This window comes from Littorina saxatilis, linkage group LG4 (genome assembly GCF_037325665.1).
Source record: "Littorina saxatilis isolate snail1 linkage group LG4, US_GU_Lsax_2.0, whole genome shotgun sequence".
Taxonomy (NCBI): Eukaryota; Metazoa; Mollusca; class Gastropoda; order Littorinimorpha; family Littorinidae; genus Littorina; species Littorina saxatilis.
The window spans coordinates 36,429,735-36,446,463 of record NC_090248.1 but is presented as its reverse complement, the minus strand read 5'-3'; the positions used below and the strand labels follow the sequence as shown (position 1 = coordinate 36,446,463).

General features: G+C 44.9%; 1 protein-coding gene across 1 annotated transcript in view; it reads right to left on the bottom strand.

The window, feature by feature from the left end:
* Positions 1–9,497: 9,497 nt before the first annotated feature.
* Positions 9,498–16,729, bottom strand: part of LOC138964634 (uncharacterized) — a 10,226-nt gene continuing 2,994 nt past the window's right edge. Inside the window, exon 2 of the mRNA XM_070336641.1 lies at positions 9,498–13,833. Within this exon, the coding sequence (XP_070192742.1) occupies positions 13,421–13,833 (413 nt within the window). The 3' untranslated portion in view covers positions 9,498–13,420. The remainder of the gene's footprint in view (positions 13,834–16,729) is intronic.

Here is a 16,729-nt window from a genome sequence, read left to right as displayed (position 1 = left end):
CCCATATTTTTAAGTTATTTTGCCAAAAAACAAAGATTTTTCCTATCGACCAATTTTTAAAGGATTATCTTTGTAAACAAACAAATGAAGAAGGACGTCATTTGAATTTGAACTACAGTCTGATGTTGTGGGTCATGGACAACCCATATGGAATTAAAGAAGAAATTTTACGATGTTTATCCATTATTCGAATGGCATTAGTCGTGTATGACCCATACTCTGCAAAGAGGCGGTAAAGAGTTTATCCCTTTTTAGATGGCATGGGTCGTGTACGTTGAATCTCTCTTTAGAAAGAATGGAATCAAAAAACAAGAAAGCTAGGTTGTTGGAACGTTTGTTTTTGACAAAACAATACATTCACAGATTCAAACAAACTGTTCAAAGATTGTTCAAAGATTGGAACAAACGTTCCAACAACCTACCTTTCTTGCTTTTTGATTCTGAATTTTGGAACGTTGGCAGTCTCTTTGTTTTTGGATTTAGAAAGAATGGGTCGTACACTACCCACATCATCCAGACTGTAGTCCAAAGCGTGATCCGGTGAAGGTTAAAGTAAATAAATCAAAGAAACATCCCAGTGCCAGTATCTGCACTTTGTTGGTGCATGCGTACAAAGAGATCCATACATTCCTTTTAACTGTTTGATCTTTGTATTATTCTCTTATCTTTATTTTGTTCAGGGGACCATTATTTCAGCAGCCTATTCCAGTACTTTTGCCTTCAGTTGTATATTGATTGTGTGGTTTGTGTTTGGAATCTCAGGAAAATGATTTTCTCAGACTTTTCGAGGTCTTAAAACGGGGGTTTCACTGTATAGAGAGAATCTTAAACAAATGAAGCGGAGCGCTGTTTAGAGATCTGATAAATGAAGGGAAGTAAGCACTCCAAATGCATGAGAATTCTCTTACCAGGATAATGGTTCTGAATAACTGGACTTACTCTATTAGGCCACACACAAAAATAGTCTGTTTACGGTAACATAGGCCAAAAAAATAGGGTCGGTAGGTCGGGATTTTTTTATTTTTTTTCCCCAAAAAAACATATTTTTAAGTTATTTTGCCAAAAAACAAAGAATTTTTTATGTTTTTTTCAAATGCCAAAAAAAAAGTCTAGGGTCGCGCAAAAAAATAGGGTCGGTCGGGATACCGTAAACAGACTATTTTATTTTTTTGGCCTTGCACATCATATGCATTTAGAGCGCTTACTTCCCTTTGTTTATCAGATCGACTGTGTATTATATGTATCACACAACATCGATGTTCGACAAGCTGTTTGGATGTGTTTTTATGTATCACGAGCTTTGAGGAAAATTCTGTGCATGTTACAAGATGTTTATTTCTTTGCGTGCATTCAGGTTCTTATCCTTCTTTCTTATTTTCTGATCAGCTTGCTTCTTTCTTTCTTTCTTTCTTTCTATCTTTCTATCTATTGTAGAACAATAAAGCACACTCTCCGCTTTTTTTTCTACCACCTTTTTTGTTCCGCCACCTTTTTTTGAGAATCTAGTATTAAAACTGCTTGAAATCTCAATTGTTACATTTTCAAGTCCAGCTGTGAAAGAACCAACGCTTGTTATGAAATTATTGTATGCTGTATTATTCTGTAACCTGAGTGCTTCTGGGCATAATCAGTTTTACCAAGAAAGAAAAAAACAAGTCGCGTAAGGCGAAAATACAATATTTAGTCAAGTAGCTGTCGAACTCACAGAATGAAACTGAACGCAATGCAACGCAGCAAGACCGTATACTCGTGGTCCACCGCTCACGGCATAGGCAGTGAAATTGACAAGAAGAGCGGGGTAGTGGTTACGCTATGCTGCATAGCACGCTTTTCTGTACCTCTCTTCGTTTTAACTTTCTGAGCGTGTTTTTAATCCAAACATATCATATCTATATATTTTTGGAATCAGGAACCGACAAGGAATAAGATGAAAGTGTTTTTAAATTGATTTCGAAAAAAAAATTTTGATAATAATTTTTATATATTTAATTTTCAGAGCTTGTTTTTAATCCAAATATAACATATTGATATGTTTTTGGAATCAGCAAATGATGGAGAATAAGATAAACGTAAATTTGGATCGTTTTATAAATTTTTATTTTTTTTTACAATTTTCAGATTTTTAATGACCAAAGTCATTAATTAATTTTTAAGCCACCAAGCTGAAATGCAATACCGAACCCCGGGCTTCGTCGAAGAGTACTTGACCAAAATTTCAACCAATTTGGTTGAAAAATGAGGGCGTGACAGTGCCGCCTCAACTTTCACGAAAAGCCGGATATGACGTCATCAAAGACATTTATCAAAAAAATGAAAAAAACGTTCGGGGATTTCATACCCAGGAACTCTCATGTCAAATTTCATAAAGATCGGTCCAGTAGTTTAGTCTGAATCGCTCTACACACACACACACACACAGACAGACACACGCACATACACCACGACCCTCGTTTCGATTCCCCCTCGATGTTAAAATATTTAGTCAAAACTTGACTAAATATAAAAACAGACAGAAATGCAAAACGCTTTGTCACATGTGTGTGCGTGCGAGCATGTGAAAATAGTGAGAGAGACTCGAGAAAGATGGAGAAAGAACGTGTGAGGTGAAGTAAACCTTCCACTGACCTTGCATAGTAGGTTGAAAATAAGACGAAGTAAATTATATTCATGAGCTTGGTTAGTTGATTACACAGTCACTTGTCACACACACGCACACACACACACAAACGCATACACACACACACACACACAGTCACACGCAAACACACATACACACGCACAAACACACACACACACACACACACAGCCGTCCATTGTATTTATACTAAGACAACAACGGATGACTAGATTTGCAGCTTAGTTTAGGCATTAAATAACGGGTGCATGACTAGGGTTTTTTCAAGGTTCATTAGACGTGCTTTGGAACCGCTGATGTGTGCACGATCGACCTGCTGATCTCACCACTGTTATGGGTTTCCTTGATCGAAAACTTCGATCGTCACAATGACCGGTTGCCATATGAAACCAATATTACCGAACAGCTCTCTCTCTCTCTCTCTCTCTCTCTCTCTCTCTCTCTCTCTCTCTCTCACACCGGGGACACACGGAAACATACACACACACACGTACGGACACACTCCGCCCCTTCCCCACCCCCCACCCCCCCCCCCCACACACACACACACAGAAACAGAAAAAAAACTATATTATAATAAACCAAAAACGGATGGCTAAATTTGCAGCGAAGTGTGGACATAAAATGTCAGGTGCATGACCAGAGTTATTCAAGGTTCATTAGACGTGCTTTGGAACCTCTGATGTGTGCACGGCCGGTCTGCTTCTTTCTGCACTGTTATGGGTTTGTTTAATCGACTTCTTCGATCGTCACAATGACCGGTTGCCATTTGAAGCCTTGTTACCGAACAGCTCTCTCTCTCTCACACACACACACACATATACACATACTCACGGCGCACACACTACCCCCCCCCCCCCCCCCTCCGTCCGGTTCACATCCCCTTCTGGCTCCCCCTCCTCTCACCCCCTCTCTATAGCAAAGACGGTCTACGTGTTTTGCTTAGCTTGACCTTTTGGGACAACTGTGTGCTAATCATACGTCCTTTTCCCCAACAAGGAAAACAATGCGCTGGTCATTCTTTGCAAGTTCCTTATTTATGAAAAACAGGGTTTTAAATTTGTGTGGATATCTAGCCTAGTGAACTCTGCGTGGGGTTTGGGGATGGTGTACCTGCACGCGAGCACGGACGCTCGCACACACACACACACACACATACGCACTGACACACACACACACACACACACGGACACACACACACATACGAAGACCAAGAATTGAAAACACAAGAACGTAGACCATTTATTGTTATTTTTTGTAAGAGTGAATATATAAGGCATAAGTAGAGTACAAAATACACAAAATACTGTTAGTCATGCTGGCTGTAAAGAACGCCAGAATACTGAACAATATTTTAAAGGCGCTGTCCTTCCCGCGTAAACATTTCGACTCATCATCTCAGACCTGACCAGGCTTTTACATGGGATAAGAGCATCCCTCCACTCGGTCACATACCAACAATCAACATCAGGGGTGTTACATGGGATAAGAGCATCCCTCCACTCGGTCACATACCAACAATCAACATCAAGGGTGTTACATGGGATAAGACCATCCCTCCACTTGGTCACATACCAACAATCAGCATGGGATAAGACCATCCCTCCACTTGGTCACATACCAACAATCAACATGGGACAAGACTATCCCTCCACTTGGTCACATACCAACAATCAACATGGGATAAGACCATCCCTCCACTTGGTCACATACCAACAATCAACATCAAGGGTGTTACACGGGATAAGACCATCCCTCCACTCGGTCACATACCAACAATCAACATCAAGGGTGTTACACGGGATAAGACCATCCCTCCACTCGGTCACATACCAACAATCAACATCATGGGTGTTACACGGGATAAGACCATCCCTCCACTCGGTCACATACCAACAATCAACATCAAGGGTGTTACACGGGACAAGACTATCCCTCCACTTGGTCACATACCAACAATCAACATCAAGGGTGTTACATGGGATAAGACCATCCCTCCACTTGGTCACATACCAACAATCAACATCAGGGGTGTTACATGGGATAAGACCATCCCTCCACTCGGTCACATACCAACAATCAACATCAAGGGTGTTACATGGGATAAGAGCATCCCTACACTCGGTCACATACCAACAATCAACATCATGGCTTTTACACGGGATAAGACCATCCCTTCACTTGGTCACATACCAACAATCAACATCATGGGTGTTACATGGGATAAGACCATGCCTCCATTTGGACACATACCAAAAATCCACATCAAGGGTGTTACGCGGGATAAGACCATCCCTCCACTCGGTCACATACCAACAATCAACATCATGGGTGTTACATGGGATAAGACCATCCCTTCACTTGGTCACATACCAACAATCAACATCAAGGGTGTTACACGGGATAAGACCATCCCTCTACTTGGTCACATACCAACAATCAACATCAAGGGTGTTACACGGGATAAGAGCATCCCTTCACTCGGTCACATACCAACAATCAACATCAAGGGTGTTACATGGGATAAGACCATCCCTCCACTCGGTCACATACCAACAATCAACATCAAGGGTGTTACATGGGATAAGAGCATCCCTCCACTTGGTCACATACCAACAATCAACATCATGGGTGTTACACGGGATAAGACCATCCCTCCACTCGGTCACATACCAACAATCAACATCAAGGGTGTTACATGAGATAAGACCATCCCTCCACTCGGTCACATACCAACAATCAACATCATGGGTGTTACACGGGATAAGACCATCCCTCCACTCGGTCACATACCAACAATCAACATCAAGGGTGTTACACGGGATAAGAGCATCCCTCCACTCGGTCACATACCAACAATCAACATCAAGGGTGTTACATGGGATAAGACCATCCCTCCACTCGGTCACATACCAACAATCAACATCAAGGGTGTTACACGGGATAAGAGCATCCCTCCACTCGGTCACATACCAACAATCAACATCATGGGTGTTACATGGGATAAGACCATCCCTCCACTCGGTCACATACCAACAATCAACATCATGGGTGTTACATGGGATAAGAGCATCCCTCCACTCGGTCACATACCAACAATCAACATCAAGGGTGTTACACGGGATAAGAGCATCCCTACACTCGGTCACATACCAACAATCAACATCATGGGTGTTACACGGGATAAGAGCATCCCTCCACTCGGTCACATACCAACAATCAACATCAAGGGTGTTACACGGGATAAGACCGTCCCTCCACTCGGTCACATACCAACAATCAACATCATGGGTGTTACATGGGATAAGACCATCCCTCCACTCGGTCACATACCCACAATCAACATCATGGGTGTTACACGGGATAAGACCATCCCTCCACTCGGTCACATACCAACAATCAACATCAAGGGTGTTACATGGAATAAGAGCATCCCTCCACTTGGTCACATACCAACAATAAACATGAAGGGTGTTACACGGGATAAGACCATCCCTCCACTCGGTCACATACCAACAATCAACATCAGGGGTGTTACACGGGATAAGAGCATCCCTCCACTCGGTCACATACCAACAATCAACATCGGGGGTGTTACACGGGATAAGAGCATCCCTCCACTCGGTCACATACCAACAATCAACATCAGGGGTGTTACACGGGATAAGAGCATCCCTCCACTCGGTCACATACCAACAATCAACATCAGGGGTGTTACTTGGGATAAGAGCATCCCTCCACTCGGTCACATACCAACAATCAACATCATGGGTGTTACATGGGATAAGAGCATCCCTCCACTCGGTCACATACCAACAATCAACATCATGGGTGTTACACGGGATAAGACCATCCCTCCACTCGGTCACATACCAACAATCAACATCATGGGTGTTACATGGGATAAGAGCATCCCTCCACTCGGTCACATACCAACAATCAACATCATGGGTGTTACACGGGATAAGAGCATCCCTCCACTCGGTCACATACCAACAATCAACATCATGGGCGTTACACGGGATAAGAGCATCCCTCCACTCGGTCACATACCAACAATCAACATCAGGGGTGTTACACGGGATAAGAGCATCCCTTCACTAGGTCACATACCAACAATCAACATCAGGGGTGTTACACGGGATAAGAGCATCCCTCCACTCGGTCACATACCAACAATCAACATCAGGGGTGTTACATGGGATAAGAGCATCCCTCCACTCGGTCACATACCAACAATCAACATCAGGGGTGTTACATGGGATAAGAGCATCCCTCCACTCGGTCACATACCAACAATCAACATCATGGGTGTTACACGGGATAAGACCATCCCTCCACTCGGTCACATACCAACAATCAACATCATGGGTGTTACATGGGATAAGAGCATCCCTTCACTCGGTCACATACCAACAATCAACATCATGGGTGTTACACGGGATAAGAGCATCCCTCCACTCGGTCACATACCAACAATCAACATCAAGGGTGTTACACGGGATAAGAGCATCCCTCCACTCGGTCACATACCAACAATCAACATCAGGGGTGTTACATGGGATAAGACCATCCCTCCACTTGGTCACATACCAACAATCAACATCAAGGGTGTTACATGGGATAAGACCATCCCTCCACTCGGTCACATACCAACAATCAACATCAAGGGTGTTACATGGGATAAGACCATCCCTTCACTTGGTCACATACCAACAATCAACATCAGGGGTGTTACATGGGATAAGACCATCCCTTCACTTGGTCACATACCAACAATCAACATCAAGGGTGTTACATGGGATAAGACCATCCCTCCACTCGGTCACATACCAACAATCAACATCATGGGTGTTACATGGGATAAGACCATCCCTCCACTCGGTCACATACCAACAATCAACATCAAGGGTGTTACACGGGATAAGAGCATCCCTCCACTCGGTCACATACCAACAATCAACATCAAGGGTGTTACACGGGATAAGACCATCCCTCCACTCTGTCACATACCAACAATCAACATCATGGGTGTTACACGGGATAAGACCATCCCTTCACTTGGTCACATACCAACAATCAACATCAAGGGTGTTACATGGGATAAGAGCATCCCTCCACTCGGTCACATACCAACAATCATCATCAGGGGTGTTACACGGGATAAGACCATCCCTTCACTCGGTCACATACCAACAATCAACATCAAGGGTGTTACACGGGATAAGAGCATCCCTCCACTCGGTCACATACCAACAATCAACATCAAGGGTGTTACATGGGATAAGAGCATCCCTCCACTCGGTCACATACCAACAATCAACATCAAGGGTTTTACATGGGATAAGACCATCCCTCCACTTGGTCACATACCAACAATCAACATCAAGGGTGTTACACGGGATAAGAGCATCCCTTCACTCGGTCACATACCAACAATCAACATCATGGGTGTTACATGAGATAAGAGCATCCCTTCACTCGGTCACATACCAACAATCAACATCAAGGGTGTTACACGGGATAAGACCATCCCTTCACTTGGTCACATACCAACAATCAACATCATGGGTGTTACACGGGATAAGACCATCCCTCCACTCGGTCACATATCAACAATCAACATCAAGGGTGTTACACGGGATAAGACCATCCCTCCATTTGGTCACATACCAACAATCAACATCAAGGGTGTTACACGGGATAAGACCATCCCTCCACTCGGTCACATACCAACAATCAACATCAGGGGTGTTACACGGGATAAGACCATCCCTTCACTCGGTCACATACCAACAATCAACATCAAGGGTGTTACATGGGATAAGAGCATCCCTCCACTCGGTCACATACCAACAATCAACATCAAGGGTGTTACATGGGATAAGACCATCCCTCCACTCGGTCACATACCAACAATCAACATCAAGGGTGTTACATGGGATAAGAGCATCCCTCCACTTGGTCACATACCAACAATCAACATGGGATAAGACCGTCCCTCCACTCGGTCACATACCAACAATCAACATCATGGGTGTTACACGGGATAAGACCATCCCTACACTCGGTCACATACCAACAATCAACATCAAGGGTGTTACATGGGATAAGAGCATCCCTCCACTCGGTCACATACCAACAATCAACATCAAGGGTGTTACATGGGATAAGAGCATCCCTCCACTCGGTCACATACCAACAATCAACATCAAGGGTGTTACATGGGATAAGACCATCCCTCCACTTGGTCACATACCAACAATCAACATCAGGGGTGTTACATGGGATAAGAGCATCCCTCCACTCGGTCACATACCAACAATCAACATCAAGGGTGTTACATGGGATAAGAGCATCCCTCCACTCGGTCACATACCAACAATCAACATCAAGGGTGTTACACGGGATAGGACCATCTCTCCACTTGGTCACATACCAACAATCAACATCATGGGTGTTACACGGGATAAGACCATCCCTCCACTCGGTCACATACCAACAATCAACATCAAGGGTGTTACATGGGATAAGACCATCCCTCCACTTGGTCACATACCAACAATCAACATCAAGGGTGTTACACGGGATAAGACCATCCCTCCACTTGGTCACATACCAACAATCAACATCAAGGGTGTTACACGGGATAAGAACATCCCTACACTTGGTCACATACCAACAATCAACATCATGGGTGTTACACGGGATAAGAACATCCCTCCACTCGGTCACATACCAACAAACATCAAGGGTGTTACATGGGATAAGACCATCCCTCCACTCGGTCACATACCAACAAACATCAAGGGTGTTACATGGGATAAGAGCATCCCTTCACTTGGTCACATACCAACAATCAACATCATGGGTGTTACACGGGATAAGACCGTCCCTCCACTTGGTCACATACCAACAATCAACATCAAGGGTGTTACATGGGATAAGAGCATCCCTCCACTCGGTCACATACCAACAATCAACATCAAGGGTGTTACATGGGATAAGACCATCCCTCCACTCGGTCACATACCAACAATCAACATCAAGGGTGTTACACGGGATAAGACCATCCCTCCACTCGGTCACATACCAACAATCAACATCAAGGGTGTTACATGGGATAAGACCATCCCTTCACTTGGTCACATACCAACAATCAACATCAGGGGTGTTACATGGGATAAGACCATCCCTTCACTTGGTCACATACCAACAATCAACATCATGGGTGTTACATGGGATAAGAGCATCCCTTCACTCGGTCACATACCAACAATCAACATCAGGGGTGTTACACAGGATAAGAGCATCCCTTCACTCGGTCACATACCAACAATCAACATCAGGGGTGTTACACGGGATAAGACCATCCCTCCACTCGGTCACATACCAACAATCAACATCAGGGGTGTTACACGGGATAAGACCATCCCTTCACTTGGTCACATACCAACAATCAACATCATGGGTGTTACATGGGATAAGAGCATCCCTTCACTCGGTCACATACCAACAATCAACATCATGGCTTTTACACGGGATAAGACCATCCCTTCACTCGGTCACATACCAACAAACATCAAGGGTGTTACACGGGATAAGACCATCCCTTCACTTGGTCACATACCAACAATCAACATCAAGGGTGTTACACGGGATGAGAGCATCCCTCCACTTGGTCACATACCAACAATCAACATCATGGGTGTTACATGGGATAAGAGCATCCCTTCACTCGGTCACATACCAACAATCAACATCATGGCTTTTACACGGGATAAGACCATCCCTTCACTCGGTCACATACCAACAATCAACATCAGGGGTGTTACACGGGATAAGACCATCCCTTCACTCGGTCACATACCAACAATCAACATCATGGCTTTTACACGGGATAAGACCATCCCTTCACTTGGTCACATACCAACAATCAACATCAAGGGTGTTACACGGGATAAGAGCATCCCTCCACTTGGTCACATACCAACAATCAACATCAAGGGTGTTACACGGGATAAGAGCATCCCTCCACTCGGTCACATACCAACAATCAACATCAAGGGTGTTACATGGGATAAGACCATCCCTCCACTCGGTCACATACCAACAATCAACATCAAGGGTGTTACACGGGATAAGACCATCCCTCCACTCGGTCACATACCAACAATCAACATCAAGGGTGTTACACGGGATAAGAGCATCCCTCCACTCGGTCACATACCAACAATCAACATCATGGGTGCTCTCTGTGCACAGTGGGATTCATGATTTTCATGAATACTTGTTTTGACTCCAGTGGCTCTTTGTAAAATGACCAAAAAAATCAACAAAAGCTTCTCACTATGCCACAAGACGCAGTCAGGATGTTGATTATTAATATATGTCCAGGTGGAAGGATGTTCTTATCCCATGTAGAAGTATGTAGGGAGATCTGAGACGGTGATCCGAACTGCTTTCACGGCCGGAAGAATTGTGCCCTCAATACACATTTTCAAGGTCACTGCTTTGATCAGTGAAACACAACACTTTGACCGACGAGAGCAGGGTTTTGTCAGAGCGGTATACTACACTGTGTTGGACTGAAAGACAGTGCATCATTGTGTGCAAGTTATCTCGTTTTAGTTTTGCGTATCAGTAACAGATAAACTAACGTTGAGACTGAAGGAAGGCAAAGAAGTGGAGGTGTTCTAAAGATATTGCTGTTGACTTTGTTCGGACTGGGGTGGTGCTTTTTTATTCAATGGTTTGGGGGGGGGGGGGTAGGGTTGGATGATGATATCTGTCTGGCTGTCTGTCTGTGTCTGTCTGTCTGTCTGTCTGTCTGTCTCTCTCTCTCTCTCTCAGTCTCTCTCTCTCTCTCTCAGTCTCTCTCTCTCTCCCTTTGTGTGCTTACGATTATTTATCCAAGAATGAAGTTGACGCAAAGAGGACACACTCTTTGAAAAATAAGCCTGCATAACATTCGCAAAGGGGGGGGGGGGCAAAATCAGGTACAAGAAAAATCAACGGGGTACATGTTTTCACATTGCAATGTTTTGTGTTTTGTTTTGGGTGCAGTGCGACCCACAAATCAAAAAGAAGAAGGGCGACTGGTAGCTCAGTTGCTGGCATCAGAGACGGTATCCATGTCCAAACTCCGGCCAAGTCACCGCCGTGGCACGTAAAAGGCCTTGTTCATTCTGTCAGAAGTGCAGATGGCTGATTACACCTGAACACACGCACACACCTGGATAGCGCGACTCTTGCTGCTGCCAGCTAGTTTACTTCCGGGAGGAAGCCAGCCGAATTTCCAAGCAGTGGGATAGTAAAGTATAAAATTAAATAACTAAATGAAGGCAGAATAAACGGATGCATTCAGCTGGTACATGCACACGCTTTTTTTTGGTTGCTTTTTTTTGTGGAATATGTTAAGTCCGCATCATTCTTCCCCAATAATATGCATTCGGCTCATGGGTTTATAACAAGCTTTCGTCACGAAAAACGGACATATGGTTAAAGTATGCATGGTCAGTAACTGTTCAACTGTATAACCTTCCGCCTCAAGATTTAGGAAGTCACAGAGTCTAACCCAAAAAAAAGGTTATGCGAAAGTTATTCAACCAAACGGCGAAAAGCTTCGTTCAACTCGAACGCTCGGTTCAAAAGTTACCGCGCACATAATGTGAGGCTTGGTCATTGCCCTATCACCAGTTCGATTCACAGCCAAACTGCACGAGCTATGATCGTATATATTCCCTGTTAAATCAACCTCAGACAGTTGATTCTCTCCTTTTGCAATTGGTTGTATGTGTCAAGAAGACAGGTACACGAAGACAAAGTTGTCCAGTCCTTGTTGTTGTCAGAGTCTGTTTTATTTGCCCATGAAATCAGGAACGCCTGACTGACAGAATGGAGCTTACTTTTGAAGCATTCACGCACTTTTCAAGGATGTGCACCGGGTTTTTATTTTTATTCTATTTTTTTTACAAAATTTGAAAGTATCAGTTAATTTCCATTGAGAGTCACTGCTCACTTTGGACGTTTCAGTTGACACTTCCCTTTCGAAACATCATCAGTTTTTGAGGGTCACCATGTCATGTCACTGTCACATATGTCCTCGAGCACTAATGGAGCCAGCATTTATATTCTAGTCAGACGTGCACGTTGAGGCCAAAAGTGCCATGCACGGTGATCCACGGTGCACGTTACGAAAAAGCTCCATGCACGGTGCACGCCGGACCTCTGTGCACGGTGCACGCTACGAGAATTTCCCCATTCCCATGCACGTTACGTCCAAAAAGCCCATTCCCGGTGCACGTGGTAAAGCATCGCCCCCCTCGTTTTTGTGTAACTGAGTTCGATGCCATTCCAAAAGAAATCACATTTTTGAAACAAAAAGTCGCTTCTCACCAAACTCACAGGAATCGGCCCGAAGACAATAGTTTTTATCGGAGGACAAATTCCACTGGCATTCCCAGGGGGATTGGTGCGTTCGTTCAAGAAGTCATGTCACTGTCACATATGTCCTCGAGCACTAATGGAGCCAGCATTTATATTCTAGTCAGACGTACTTGTTGTTAAAATGAGAGTCCGCGCACACTCCTCAGAGAACGAAGTTTTACAAAGGGCATACGTTCGCTTACAAATTACACAGGAGTTCGTTTGCAGTCCATGAAAATCAGCTGACTCTCTGTGCGAAAATGAGTCTCAGTCAAAGCAGGTGACCGGAAGCTGGCTCACAGTGCGCGAGTTATGCAGCTGACTGTCTGTCACGTCTTATCCACAGAGAAAGTCTCGTCACTTGGTGAGACTGTGCGCCAAGACTACCTGCAAGGAGCTGCCGTTGACAGTGGGAAGCGTGGCTCGCCGAGACGCAGCCTGGTCCTGGCGGTCCGGGACCAACAGTCTCGGCATGCTCAGCTTTCCTGCAGGGTGGGGGTGGATCGCTCTCCGCCTGCTCCTCCCCGCCTCCTCACCCTCACCCAGTCCCACCCCCGCACCCATCGTGCCCGGTGTCCCCGACCTTGACACTCGCTCCTCCCGCGACACGTGCCTGGAGAAGAAGGAGGAGGGGTGGAAGGCGGAGGGGGATACGGTGTGCTTGAGGCCGAGGACGCTCTGGGCCGCCCTGCTGCCCCGGTGAGTGAAGCCCATGTTCTGACAGGCCAGGATCTGACGCTGGGCATGCTGCTCTAGCTCCTTGATCAGGTCTGTGAACACAGAATCAAAGACATGCACGTGAACATCGTGAAAGAGTGAACGCTGCTTTGAACTAATGTAATGGGATAGAAACTATTGCTGCTTAAGCTCACACACCAAGCCATGAAGTATTCTTTATCAAAAACATGCACGTGAACATCGTGAAAGAATGAACGCTGCTTTGAACTCATGGGAATAGAAACTATTGCTGCTTGAGCTCCTTGATCAGGTCTGTGGACACATCAACAACAAATGCACGTGAACATCGTGAAAGAGCGAACGCTGCTTTGAACTAACGGCACAGTAAGACAGCAACTGTAACAGGTATGATGGCGTTCACATAAACAGCACAAAAGACTGAATGCTAGTCTGAACTAATACTAACAGGTATTGTGTTTTCAGCGTAGCAATAGGGCCCAATATTTAGACCCAGGGCCGGACCAAATGAGTTGTAAGGGGGGGGGGGGTTCCTCCTTTTTGGGGGGGGCAAATCAGCGAAGTGGCGAAGCCACAAGCGCGCGCCTGCTTTGCAGGCGCGCGAACTAGGGGGGTCCGGGGGCATGCTCCCCCGGAAAATTTTTGAAAAACGGTTAAAATCTGTGCAATCTGGTGCATTCTGGGCCTTGTTTTGAGGGTTAAGAGCAGCATTGTTTTGGTGCTAAAACTAGTATAAAAAAAACAAACACTCAAAGCAAGGTACATGCTTTTTCCAGGGGTGGGGTTCCGGAACCCCTGGAACCCCCCCCCTGGGTCCGGCCCTGAGACCGGCCGGTTGTGGCTTTGTCTTGAACCTTTTCATGGGCAGATATTGTACAGTACAGTCAGTGAACAATGAAGAATGCTCCACACACACAAACATTTCTGTGAACCTGCATCTACTTCTTGCTCAGAATTCGACGGGTTTTGGCTTCGTCTTTAACTTTATATGGTCAGATACTGTACAGTACATGCACAGTGCATGTCAGGGCCGGACCCAGGGGGGGGTTCCAGGGGTTCCGGAACCCCACCCCTGGAAAAAGCATGTACCTTGCTTTGAGTGGTGGTTTTTTTTACTAGTTTTAGCACCAAAACAATGCTGCTCTTAACCCTCAAAACAAGGCCCAGAATGCACCAGATTGCACAGATTTTAACCGTTTTTCAAAAATTTTCCGGGGGAGCATGCCCCCGGACCCCCCTAGTTCGCGCGCCTTACAACTCATTTGGTCCGGCCCTGCATGTACGGTCAGTGGACAAGGAAGAATATCCACAAGCGCTCTTCTGTACGCTTGTTTTAGCCGTAGCTGAGCAGCACTTGACCTGCGCTGACTGCAAAAACAGCCCTGGGCTAACCGCACAAGTGCTCGCAACAAAACTTCAGTGCTTACAATGGCAGGTTTATGCCTGAAAACAAACGACTAATAATAATAGAACTGACTCGCGCTTATTGTGCTAGAAATAAGTGATTTTTTAAAAATTAAAATTCAATAAAATCGATGTTGAGTTGTACTGCGTTTTAATTTAAATTGGACTGTACTACGATGCTGTCTTGTTCACTGTATTGTATTGTATTGTATTGTGTTGTGTTGTGTTGCGTTGCGTTGCATTGCATTGCATCGTAATGTATTGTATTGTTTTGTAATGTATTGCATTGCATTGAATTGAATTGAATTGACCGTCGAACACTGAAGAAGAAGAAGAAGAATTGAATTGAACAGTATTGTATTGTATCGTATCGTATCGTATTGTATTGTATTGTATTGTATTGTATTGTATTGTATTGTATTGTATTGTAGGGTATTGTAACTCCCAAGTGCAAACATAACTAGAATCCAAAAGTCAAATATTATACCGTTCTGGTGTTCGAAAACACGATTTTCCCTATACGCCGACGCAGCCAAGCATTCAGCTAAGAACATTTCCCTGTAGTGCTGATCGAAGCGTGTCTGTTGTTTCAGCTAACAGCAAATTCACCATGCCAAACATAGCCTATATCAGTACTGACGCAAAGACTGTTGAGAACATTGATACAATCCTTTTAAGACCCCCTGATTTCACATGGACACAGTGATATTTCGGAGCACCAAAAGTGAAAGTTGTAAGCATTTCCATTGATCAATTACAGGAATATTATGTTTACATTGTAGGCTACAACTAAAGGTATACAAGTGTCCAAGTAGTTACTGGAGTGTGTGTGTTGTTGTTTCAGCTTTCACCAAACTTTCTATGCCGACTGTATATTCAGTACGAGCGTATATATACTGTTCAAAAAAAGAAACGCATAGCTTGTACTATTTGGTTAATTTAGTTATATGGCTACAAGGATATCCACCAAACTGCAGAAAATGTTTATCTGGTCGTGGACCTTTCGTCCATTGCCACAAGTGAGCTCTGCACGTGACCCATGCGTTATCAGTGGCTACAATGTCAAAATTGCTCATTTGGCATGACCACTCGTCATGCTTCAGTGTAATCTCGTGAAACTCGGGGAATATTGAGCTCCCACCATGTCTTCCAAAACCCATAAAAGCGGATTGTTCGCCACAAAGAAATCAGACGACAATTCAGCGACGAAAGATGACCCGATTGAGCAGAGAAGACCGCCAAATTGCATTGGGTCGTTTACAAGCAGGCCAAAGTCAAAGTGCAATCGCCAGGCACTTCCACGTGTCCCAGAGCACCATCAGTAGACTGTGGATCAGGTTTCAAGCCACTGGCTCCGTTGCTGACTTGCCACGAGCGGGAAGACCAAGGGCGACAACTGCTGCTCACGACCGCTTCATACGGCTCCGCCACCTCCGGAATCGTTTCCTGTCGGCCTCATCTTCTGTCCAGGCTCTCCCCGGGCCACACCGATTATCGGACCAGACAGTGCGGAACCGCCTGCATGAAGCTGGTTTGAGAGCTCGCAGACCTCACAGAGGAGCTGTC